The sequence below is a fragment of the Lithobates pipiens genome, unplaced genomic scaffold (genome assembly GCF_037356315.1).
Source record: "Lithobates pipiens isolate NorthernLeopardFrog02 unplaced genomic scaffold, aLitPip1_a1.2 Scaffold_22, whole genome shotgun sequence".
NCBI lineage: Eukaryota > Metazoa > Chordata > Amphibia > Anura > Ranidae > Lithobates > Lithobates pipiens.
The window spans coordinates 47,472,327-47,485,225 of NW_027507784.1; the positions used below are offsets into that span (position 1 = coordinate 47,472,327).

Genomic DNA, 12,899 nt, shown 5'->3' on the forward strand with positions numbered 1-12,899 from the left:
TACAGCAAATGTATTCAATTATGGGACACAGAAGTCCAGAAGCTATACAGGACATTATAAAGCGAGGCTTATCAGAAGATTTGTCAAAAATGCCTTACAAAGTGCTCATGAAATGCAAATGCTGTGTAGAAGCAAAAGCCACACGTGCTCCCCTTCCACAGGCATTTTAAAGAAAAACTACCCACCCCCTAAAGCTCGAACACAGTGATGTATGCGGTCCAATGAAAACTCCCACATCAGGCGGGAACAGATATCTACTGACTTTCATTGATGATTATTCTAGGTACACAACCACTTATCTGACGAAACACACGAACCACTTATCTGACTTCAAGAGTTTTTTGCCATGTCTAGCTACAAATTTCAATGCAACCAGGAATAATATGCACTGACAATGGAGGAGAATACAAAAGCAAAGAAGTGGCCTCATACCTGAAGAGACAAGGAATAGTACACCAGACAACCACACCATACACTCCTGAACAAAACAGTGTAACAGAAAGGAAAATCACACTCTTATAGAAATTGCCAGATGCATGTTGTCGGATGCCAACCTACCTCACAAGTACTGTGGAGAAGCAGTCATGACTGCAACTTACCTACAAAACAGACTACCCTCAAAAGCCATTAAAAGTACTCCATTCAAAATGTGTCATGGATCAAAGCCTAGCATAGGGCACATTAGAGTGTTTGGATGTAAAGCATATGCCTATATTCCAAGTGAAGAGTGATCCAAGCTGGAGAACAGAGCCATAGAGGGCGATGAGAACCAATCACCAGAAACACTGATCCCTGAAAGCTGTGAAGTGAATACGCCAAGCAAACTAGAAGAAAAGGTTGATTAAACCGAACCTGTGCAGGAGTCAAAACAAGAGGTGGAACTCACATCGATTAAACCAGTGATGGCGAACCTTCCAAGTTCCCCACCAGATCCTGCTGAAGTCAGAAAATCCACTCAGACTACACAGGGGATACCACCCCAAGCTGTCATACACTGTCAAAACACACAGCATACTTGAACCAACATCCAGGGAAGACATAGAAAAACTGCCAAAACATGAAGCCAATAAATAGAGAAAGGCAGCAGAAGAATAATTAATGCCACTTCAAGAAAATAAAACCTGGACACTTACAGAGCTCCCTCCTAACCATAAAACTATGGGAAGTAAGTGGACTTTCAAAGTAAAGTCAGAAGCAGAAGGGAATATCCACACATACAAAGCCAGACTAGTTGCCAAGGGTTACTCTCAGAAATTTGGGGAAGATTGTGTTGAAACATTCGCTCCCATCGTAAAACACTTCACCATCAGAACGATTCTTAGCTTTGCAGCCGGGAAGGGCAGGCAAGTCAAACACTTAGATGTTAAAACTGCCTTCCTATATGGAGACTTTAAGTAAGATCTCTACATGGAGCAACCACCAGGGTTTGAGCAAGGAGACAACCTTGTGTAAACTTGAGAAGAGCATCTATGGTCTTAAGCAATCTGCAAGGATGTGGAATGTGAAAGTGAATGAAGTACTTACCAGAGAGGGATTCTCAAGAAGTAAAGCAGATCCCTGTCTCTCAGATGGATATACATCTTTATCTATGTTGATGACATTATAACCTGTTTTGAATAAGAACGGGATTACAATCAGATCAAAGTACTTGAGAACATTAGCTACTATCTGGGAATCCAAATAGAGAGAGAAGAAGATGGATGTTATCTTCTCAACCAATCTCAGAAAATCCCTGAAATCTTGGAACAATTCCATAAGCAAGATGCAAAGGAAGTGCAAACTCTTATGGGACCAGGCTATCAAAAGAGCAATGAAACAGAAAATTGCAACCTAACAATGACATGTATCGCAAAGCATTCAGTAAGCTGCTATATGTTGCCACTGTGACAAGACCAGACATAGCCGCAGCAGTGGGCATACTATGCTTGACAGTCTCAGCTCCTTGTCAGCGTGACTGAAACGCAGTGAAGAGAGTGATGCAGTACCTATAAGGAAAAATTCACATGAAGTTATGGTTACCAGCAATATCCAATCCAAAACTGGTTGGATATGTGGCTGCTGACTGGGCTGGGGACTGCACAGACCACAAATCTACAAGTGGATTCAACTTCCAGTATAGGAAATGAACCATAAGTTGGTCTAGTGGAAAGCAAACATCTGTTGGTCTATTTTCAACTGAAGCAGAGTATATTGCAGCTGCATAGGCGTGTCAAAAAGTGATATTTATTCATCAACTTTTTGTGGACATTGGGATAGACATGTCAAAACCAATTCCCATTTTTGAAGACAACCAGGGATGTATAAAGCTTACTCAATCAGAAAGGGTCAATCCTAGGACCAAACACCTTGATGTCAAGTATTACCTACTGAAGGACAATCAAGAGCAAGGTGTTATTGACATTCAATATCCATCAGAGGAGATGACTGCTAATGCACTCATCAAGTCTTTATTGAAGGAACGTCATAGTTATTTCCAGAAGAGGCTAAATATAATTTGACAAAGCACATGCTGTTGAGAAGGAGTGTTGGAAAAGCAACAGCAATCTGCTTACATACTGTGACTGTGTATATGCATTATACCTTTCTATCCAGCAGGCGGCATTGCGGTATGATAGTGTGTTATTCTATGGTAAAGTAATAATAAGATGCTATGTCTATGTTTAGTCCATGTACTTGTATTGTCCTGTTTCCTGTAAGACATGCATAAAGAAACCCTCCATGAAAGTAAAGCTATTCTCTGCATACAAGCTTCTTACGCATGATTTCAATACTCAGGTAATAAGTTCCATTTTAACCCCTTCTTGCCGACTGTACACAAATTTACGTTCATGGCTTGAATGGGGTTAAACAGCTGCAGGCATCACCCTAGTACTATTGTTTAGAGCCAGCGGTTGGCTTTTTAGTGATAACAGCCAATGTGGCTAAAAACCTCTTGGCTGTTATCTTAAAGGAGTGGGAGGGGAAATTCCCCTTCGCACCACCTCCCGACACTCTTCCTGGGCCTCCTGTCCCACCGGGAGATCCGAGCCACCAACCGGAGAATCCGGATGAGACCCAAATAAAGCCAGATTCGGCTTTGATTGGTTCTCCAGTGTGTTTACTCAACTGCCAATGGTGTCAATTAAAAAAAAAATGACAGTATTCAGAATCGCCAATTTTGGTGATATGAATACATTTAAGTGCAAAATAAATAAGAAAAAAAATAATTTTAAAGCACCCCCGTCCTTGAATGCTCACGCAGCAAAGAAAACACATATACGTAAGTCGCGCCCGCAAATGTAAACGGTGTTCAAATCACACATGTGAGGTATCGCCACGATCATCAGCGTGAGAACAATACTTTTAGCAAAAGACCTCCCCTGTAACTCTAACCTGGTAAGCGTTACATTTTTTTTAAAACATCGGCTATGGAAATTTTTAGGTACAGTAGTTTGTCGTCATTCCACAACATGACATGCTAGTTATCTATATACTCAGCGTAAAATTTGAAAGACCGCTGCGCAAATACCATGTGACATAAAATATTGGAACGATTGCTATATTATTCTCTAGGATCTCTGCTAAAAAATATAAATAATGTTTTAGGGTTCATCAGTGAAAAAGTAATTTTCTAGCAAAAAATATGGATTTTAACTTGTAAGCAACAAACTAAAGGGTTAATTGGCCTCTGGATAGCTATAATACCATGGGTTATAATTCCGATTAAATTGCATATTGTGAGAGTCTGTGTACAGACATGAGGGTAATTGCATTCTAATCAGGATTGGAGTCTGTGCAAGGGGTGAACATTGCCCTAGGCTTAGAAAGCATGAGGGCCCATTAACACTGGTGCATTAATGCTCATTGGTGCAATCATCCTTAATGGTAACTCCATGCTAAGTGCATTGCAATGCACTTTTTTTTTGTGTTGTGATGTGCTGCATCACAATAAATTCTGCAAGCCTTTTTTTCTGTGTGTATGTATTTTCACTACATTAAAATGAATTTGCTGCCCTAAAGCAATGTTCATTAATAGACAGCATAATGCATGTTAACTTTTGCATGTTAATGTAATGCACCAATGTGCATAGCCCCAAGTGCTGGAAAGGCATTGAAGAAATTCATTTGTGACAAGATATAATGATTTAGCCAGAGAGACTGAAAAAATTAAGACAGAAAGAAGATTAAACGACTGATTAAAGAGAGAATCTAATAATCATAATAAAATAACTTACCACTAGATTTCCAATTACCATCACTAACATGAACACCAATATGCACAAAGACTGCCCAGCCACCTCCATACAGTCCCACATAGTTTCGATCCACTCGCCACACAGTACTCGGAACACAATCAGGAAGGAATGGAAAAAGTCGTTCATGTGCCAGCGTGGAAGCTCACAGTCCTCTGAGATCTTACAGACACACTCCTTGTAGTTTTTGCCAAAAAGCTGCATGCCGACCACAGCAAAAATAAACACAATGATGGCCAACACCAAGGTCAGGTTTCCCAGAGCTCCCACAGAGTTACCAATGATCTTGATCAACTTGTTGAGTGTAGGCCATGATTTTGCCAACTTGAATACTCGGAGCTAGAATGATAAAAGATACAGTTTACTTTCTATTGCTTTAGATCAGGGGTGCCCAACATTATGACCTTCCAGGGCCACATTGGAAGTAGAGGAATTGTCTTGGGCCACACATAAAATACACTAACAATGGATAACTGATGAGAAGAAAAAGTCGGACAGATCACAAGTTAACAATCACTGATCTAGATAATGTACCTGAGTAATAAAACTATTTGTTTGTAATTAAAAAAAGGAGAGCAACAGTATTTGGGACTTTAAATGAGGTATACGTAGGAGCCGTTCAAAACCCCTCCTCCATCCCGGGTTCAATATATCTAATAAAAAGGGGAGCAACAGAGCGGGACTTTAAATGAGGCACACGGAAGCTAGAAAATCTAATTAGATAAAAAACTGATTTTAATAGATTCAAATAGTCATGTATTGCACCTAATATTACACATAATCATAAATTAATATTATAGAATTTCATCGAAATGTACATTCCAACAAGGACTTGATAGTACATACATAGGAATCTTCACATTGAATAAATACCAGTTATCTATAGATATGCGGCACTCTAAAGTGTCACCTAAGAATAAATAAAAACAAAAATAGGGATAAATCAAAATGGAACGTTCATTCTTTGTTATAAGATGTGTGCACAGCATGGAAGTTGACAGCTCTATGCGTTTCGTGACTTTTATATCACTCATCAGGAGCAAAACCATGATGGTAACCTATGAATAGAGAGAACAGCCATGTTTGGAAATGTCTAAGGAAAGGGGAGGACAAATATACAATGGGGAGAGACCCACATGCACACTTGATCCATAAACTTGCATATATACCTGCGCAGAAATGGTGCGGAACACCGGTAATCAGGCCAGCCAAAGATGTCCCGCTCTGTTGCTCCCCTTTTTATTAGATATTTGTTTGTAATATTTTTTTTTTATCAAAGTAAAAGAGGGCAACATGAAACAAATGCGATATTTGACTTTTTTGATAAACTAACGCATCAATATCTGGTTGGATGGATGTAGTAGCAATTCTCAATGAATTCTCAAGGTGCTCCTTGGATATTTAGGTTCTAATTTTGCCCTTTGTGTTCTTCATCCTTGAAAATAGTTGGTCACAAATATAGGTGCTGCTGATAACTGATGACATGAATAAGGCCTAATTGTGAAGAGTGGGCGATCTTTCTTTGGGAAGATAAAACTTTTAAAAGTCTAATGAAGAAACATGATAAAATTTTTCTTCAGCCATGTTTTCGGTCAGCATAATCACATTTTTACAAGAAAAAAAATTTAACAATTTTAACCACATCAGCTCTGGAAGGTTTACCCCCTTATCACCAGGCCATATTTTGCAATATGGGACTGCATGGTCGTGCGACGCTGTACTCAAATAAAATGCATGTCCTTTTTTCCCCACAAAAAGCTTTCTTTGGTGGTATTTTATCCCCTCTGTGGTTTTTATTTTTTTGCACTATAAACATAAAAAGACTGACAAATTAGAAAAAAAATAATAATATTTTTTACTTTCTGGTATAAAACACATCCAATAAAAAAATGTACAAAAATTGTATTTATTCATCAATTTAGGCCAATATATATTCTGCTACATATTTTTGGTAAAAAAAAAAAAATCCTAATGAGCGTATATTGATTGGTTTGCACAAAAATGATAGCGTCTACAAACTATGGGATATTTTTATGGCCTTTTTATTTATTTTTAACTAGTAATGGCAGCGATCAGTGACTTATAGCAAAGATTGTGGCGGGCAAATCGGACACTAAGTGACACTTTTTTCACTTTTTTGAAAGGTTTTTGGAACCAGTGACGCCAATACAGTGATCAGTGCTAAAATATATGCACTGTCACTGTACTAATGACACTGACACTGACAGGGAAGGGATTAACATCAGGGGTGATCAAAGAGTTAACTGTGTTCCTAAAATTTTCTTGGTTACTTTGCAAAATATGGGATCACTACCTTCCCTACTAACAGAACAGCGATCTGCCTTGTTTACATAGGTGGGTCCCGACAGACATCGAGTCAGTCGGACCCGCTGATTGGCTCCCGCTGTGTCCAATCACAGCAGGAGAGGGTCACCGGCAGCGTGCGTGCACGCCCCAGACCCAGAAGGTCTTAACCAGCACAGCAGAGCCACCTTGCCACTGTATATATACACAATATACAGTCGGCAAATGGTTAAAGTACATTTCTTATTTTATGTTGGGCCGCATTCATAGCCATCCTGGGCAACAGGTTGGACACCCCTGGTTTAGGTACTTAAAAGACAAATCTTATTCTATATGGGGTATAAAAAAAATTCTGTAAAATGGGAGGCTGTCACCAAAACAGATGAATAACCACTTTCCTTTAAGGAAATTCAGGGAAGACACAATGAGAAGTGGGAATTAAAAAAGGACTAGACCAGGTTAAATTCAGCACCCAGTCAGTTCAATTGCAGATCCATTTAGCATTTTAATGAGCTAGGGGACAAGTGATTTTATTGACGACAGAAAAAGATAACCAGGTTAGGGTCCAGGTGTATTTTCTTTTGGCACAGTGACTACCTGGCTCCTTTGATTTGTCCAGTAATTCAAAATGATGTCCTTGTTAACTCAACATGACCAAAATGTAATTTGGTCTGTTACCGTCAAATTTACCCAAGCCACACAATATTGTTGAGCTCCGGGGGCCTGCTGTAGATATTCTCAGCAGGTTAACATAAGGAACAAAAATATAAAAAAAATATCAATGATTCCCTGTGTGTCTTAAACCTCTCACCTATTTGTAATATTATACAGACCCTAATAGTTAACCTACCTAAACCCTGAGATTTAGGGCCAATTCACACTGACAAACAGCAAATCGCAGAGCTGTCAGAGTGATTTGCTGCGTTGTCGATTGGTTAAGGGGCAGTGTGTTGTGCGAATCAGCACACCGCATGGCTTCCTTTTTTTTTTTTAAACAAACTTTATGTGAAGTGTACAAAAGTACACTTTATACACTGCAATGTCGGGCAGCGCGATTCAGGGTGATTCGGGCCTCATTTTATTGCAGCATACTGCTGCGCTGCGCTAGGCTGCATTTCAGTGTGAATGGAACACATAGGAAACAATTGTTTACTGTGTGCCCCTGTGGTGACAGACGTTTTATACTGTGGTAAAATGTCTGTCACAGCATATAGTCTGAATTGGCCCTTAAAGAGCAGTTCCAGCTTGCATTAGAAAAACACTGTAGCTGCTGACTTTTAATATAAGGACACATACCTGTCCAGGTATCCTGCAATGTCAGCACCCCTAGCTGATCTGCCCATCGGCTTCGGGTGCAGGCATCTGCATCCTTACTAAGGGAAAAAGGAAGTGAAGTCTTGCGGCTTCACAGCCTGTTTCTTACTGCACATGTGCACGTCGTGCTGCGCTTTCTTAATGGTCCCACTGCCTTCTGGGACCTGTGTATCTCCCAGAAGGCAGTGGGCAGTGGGGGGGGGGGCAGAAATGTTGTAGATCACCACATCATTGTGAGGTGATCTTACCTGGAAGTGGTAGAGGGTAACTGGTTTTAACAGGTATCTGCTCCCCCTCTACCCCAAAAAGTGCCAAATGTGGCAGTAGGGTGTGAACAAGCAGAGCTTCCACTTTGGGGTGGAGCTCCGTTTTAACCTAACATTTAAAACACACTCTTAACCTTAAAGCGGAACCAAACCCATTGATTTAACAGTTAAAAAAACAGCTACATTCCTGAATGTAACTGACACATTGGATGTGCTCTGAACCAAACTGTCAAATCTTTCAAATGGATGGTGGCATAACTGATCAAATGTGCAGCATCATGGTAGTTGAAGATCAAAAAGAGGCCAAGATGCAGCTTCCTTTGCTGAAAAGGAAAGAAGGGTATCGTTCAGCTTTAGGCCTAGGACCCCTTTCACACTGTGCAGCCCATAGCGTCGGTGGTAAAATGCAGCGATATTTAGCATAGTTTTACCACTAGATTTGCGGCGCATTTCGGCCACTAGCGTTGCGCTTTTAACTGAGAAAGGGTTAAAACTCAAACGCAATAGCGGCATTTTGCTGGCAGTATAGCCACTCTGCCCCATTGATTTCAATGGGGAGCAGCAGGGGAGGAGCGGTAAACACGCCGCTCCTTCACCGCTGCAAAGAAGCTGCTGGCAGGACTTTATCTGATGCCCTGCCAGCGTACCGCTCCAGTGTGAAAGCCCAAGGGCTTTCACACTGGGGACAATGGAGTAGCTGTTTGAGGGCGGATTGCAGGCGCTAATTTTAATGCTATAGCGCCTGCAAAACGCCCTTGGTGTGAAAGGGGTCTTAATGAGTGCTCAGTACTTAAACGAACCCATCATTAATTGTAACCCTTAATCTAACTCCCATACTTAAAGACTAACTTTTATATATAGATCCTCCCTGTTGGTATAAAATAAATACTCACCCTCCTCATGCCTCATCACTACCCTCTGTGCCCTCCTCTGCAGTCCTGTACCAATCTTCCTCCAGGGTGAATGATTTCCAGCATCACTTCCTGTTAGCCCTGGGCACCAAAGACCTGTCTCCTTGAGGTGAGCCATCAAGCTGCCCTAGGCTTGCAAAATGGTGCATAGAACAGCGTCCCATCATTATGTGAGGGCCATTCTCTGCAATATTCACAAGTCACAACCTGCCCACTGCAGAGAATCATTTGCATCACTTGACCATACTAATGTCATCAGCAAAAAAATATATGTATAAAGAAGACAATAAAAAATCCTAGAGGGGACTCTACGGAGGAGCGAATACACATCGTGCATACCCTCTGTAGCTTCACTTACAAACTCACATATTATAGTATGCATACTTTCACATTTTGATAATTTGATTTACCAGTCTAAAGGATCGTAGAACAGTGAATCCTCCTGTTGTTGAAAGCCCAAGTTCCATTAAACTAAGACTAACAATAATCCCATCAAAGATATTCCAGCCTTCTTGGAAATAATAGTACGGATGCAGTGCAATGAGCTTAAAAACCATTTCAGCTGTAAAAATTCCTGTAAAAACCTAGAAATACAAGAAAAACAGTCATGTTCATTACTAAGTAAATCTAATATAGTTAGATATATTCCTATATAAATATTTTTCTTTACAGTACATTTCTACTTTTACTTTACATACAGAACACCCCGAGAGCCAAAAATACCCAGACACACTATTGTGAAAAGTTCAACCAGAGCAACAACTCCAGTATGGACATTAATGTTTATTCTGATAATGCATGGTGTTCTTTAAAATAAAAAAGAAATGTCTTTTTACGGTCACTTTGCATTTTTGCCTACTAAAATATTGATTACCAAAGGCCTATAGGCTGTTCGCTTTGCAAATTAATTTTCCCTTAGCTTTAAAAATTAGGTAAAAAATTACTTTGCAAAGAATACCCAATCACATGCAAACAAAAAAAAAAAACAGTATTTTTTTTGCTTAATGTAATTGTATGATGGAAGTCAGCTTCACTTCATTCACTAAGGAACATGAACTTAACTTTGCAAAGTGAACAAGCCTATTTGCCTTTAAAAAAAACTGGCCCTTAGTAAGTAATCCAAAGGGCCCTCAAATAGACATTTCATTCAATTTAAAGAGTACCATGGAATATCAGATAAAAAAATGAATACCTGTACTAATTACTGTAAAATTGATTGATATATATGCCTTTATTGTATCGCAACAAATTTAAGAATTAATCACTAAACACAAATATATAAATGTACTGTACCAACCACCGTTCTGTATTAAATTGCAAAACTGCAAAGCGCTAAATCATGTGGTGACATCCAGCTGCTATGTGGCCTTATGGCAAGATACAATCAATACACAAATCTTGCTGGAACATGTAAACCTTTGTCTAATTATACTGTAACACAAAATCATTAGTACCAGTATTGCTCCAAAGTTGCTCTATAGGTAATCAGCTAATGAAACGCAAAAAGTTCCAATCTACATTGGATCTGAGATGAATTAAACACCCTAATAAAATGCATAATTACTGATAAAGATGTGTTGCAAAGTATATATATATATATATATATATATATATATATATACACACCATATATACAAACACACACAGTATATAGTATATTGTTGCAAAAATGTTAGAGATACTTTTATAGCAACTTCTATCCTCATATTGATTAGTGATTCCCAATTAAGGCCGGATTCACACCTATGCATTTTTTGTGCTTTTTGCAGATTTGCACTACAGAACGTGTTCCATAGGAAACCATGTTAAATGGACTGTAGTGCAAATTTGCAAAATGCAAAAAGCACAAAAAATGCATAGGTGTGAATCCAGCCTAATAATAATTACTGCAGTAGAGAACAGACACAAATGATACACTCAACATCTTTCCAAAATAATTGCTCTGTTTTATTTGATGCAATTGAAGGTTTTTAAACATATGAGTACATAGTTATCACATTAATATTACAATTGTACTTGTATGGTAACATGGGGCATAACAGGGCAGGATCATTCTAATCAGCACTCAAAAGAATGCAAACATGTAATGAAAACATTATTTGTATCGTGTGCACAATAAGTGCAGTGTGCAATACATAGGCAAAGCACACAAAATCGAATACAAGTTTATATAGAATTTACAATTTTCTTAACAATATAAATATATATACACTGTAAACTATATATTACCAAAAGTATTCGGACACCTGCCTTTACACGCAATCTCTGCTCTAATTCATCCCAAAGGTGTTCTATCGGGTTGAGGTCAAGACTCTGCAGGCCAGTCAAGTTCCTCCACCCCAAACTCACTCATCCACACTATATTGCCAAAAGTACTAGGCCACCCTTCCAAATCATTGGGTGGAGGGGGGATTATGGTTGGGGGTTGTTTTTCAAGGGTTGGGCTTGGCCCCTCAGTTCCAGTGAAGGGAACTGTTAAGACATCAGCATACCAAGACATTTTGGACAATTTCATTCTCCCAACTTTGTGGGAACAGTTTAGGTATGGCCCCTTGCTGTTCCAACAGGACTGTGCACCAGTGCACAAACAAGGTCCATAAAGAGATGGATGAGGGAGTTTGTGGTGGAGGCTGGCCTGCACAGAGTGCTGATCTCAACCAGATATCACACATTTGGGATGAATTAGAGTGGAGAATGTGAGCCAGGCCTTCTTGTCCAACATCAGTGGCTGACCCCACAAATGCACTTCTGGAAGAATGATCAAACATTCACATAGACACATTTCTAAACCATGTGGGCAGCTTTCTCAGAAGAGTTGAAGCTGTTAGTGCTGGGCAAACTCAATACTGAACCCTACGGGCTAAAATTGGGATGCCATTAAAGTTCATGTGCAGGTGTCCCAATTAGGGATGAGCTTCGAGTTCGAGTCGAACTCATGTTCTACTCGAACATTGCCTGTTCGCCTGTTCAGCGAACAGTGAACAATTTGGGCTGTTCGCAGCAAATTCGAAAAGCCGGAACACCCTATACAAGTCTATGGGAGAAATCTAAAGTGCTAATTTTAAAGGGTAATATGCAGGTTACTGTCCTAAAAAGTGTTTGGGGACCTGGGTCCTGCCCCAGGGGACATGGATCAATGCAAAAAAAAGTTTTAAAAACGGCCGTTTTTTCAGGAGCAGTGATTTTAATAATGATTAAAGTGAAACAATAAAAGTGTAATATTCCTTTAAATTTCGTAGCTGGGGGGTATCTATAGTATGCCTGTGAAGGGGCGCATGTTTCTGGTGCTTAGAACTGTCGCTGCACAAAGTGTCATTTGTGCAGGAAAAAAAGTCTTTTAAAATCACTTGCGGCTAAATTGTCGGGTCTCCGTAATACAGAGAACACTCAATGAGTGTTCTCTGTATTAGCCGACAATTCATTCATTCATTGATTAAAAAAAAAAAAAAAAAGCGTGGGGGTTCCCCTAAATTCAATCAAAAGGCCCTTCAGGTCTGACATGGATATTAAGGGGAACCCCGTGTCAAATTTAAAAAAAAAATTGACGTGGGGGTCCCCCCAAATATCCATACCAGACCCTTCAGGTCTGATATGGATGTTAAGGGGAACCCCGCATCAAATTTAAAAAAAAAATTGACGTGGGGGTCCCCCTAAATATCCATACCAGACCCTTTATCCGAGCACGCAACCTGGCAGGCCGCAGGAAAAGAGGGGGGGACGAGAGAGCGGCCCCCCCTCCCTCCTGAACCGTACCAGGCCACATACCCTCAACATTGGGAGGATGCTTTGGGGGTCTGTGACCCCTCAAAGCACCTTGTCCCCATGTTGATAAGGACAAGGGCCTCATCCTCACAACCCTGGCCGTTGGTTGT

At 40.0% G+C, this 12,899-nt stretch overlaps 1 protein-coding gene across 4 annotated transcripts in view; it reads right to left on the minus strand.

Moving 5' to 3' along the window:
* Window positions 1–12,899, minus strand: part of LOC143923735 (sodium channel protein type 2 subunit alpha-like) — a 351,076-nt gene that overhangs the window by 119,283 nt on the left and 218,894 nt on the right. For all 4 annotated transcript variants that reach the window (XR_013261775.1, XR_013261774.1, XM_077447556.1 and 1 more), the window contains exons 15-16: window positions 9,438–9,611; window positions 4,215–4,571 (exon numbers count right to left, since the gene is read on the minus strand). Coding sequence is in view for 2 of the 4 variants with exons in the window: in XM_077447556.1 (XP_077303682.1) it covers window positions 4,215–4,571; window positions 9,438–9,611 (531 nt within the window). In the remaining 2 variants the exon portion in view is untranslated. The remainder of the gene's footprint in view (window positions 1–4,214; window positions 4,572–9,437; window positions 9,612–12,899) is intronic.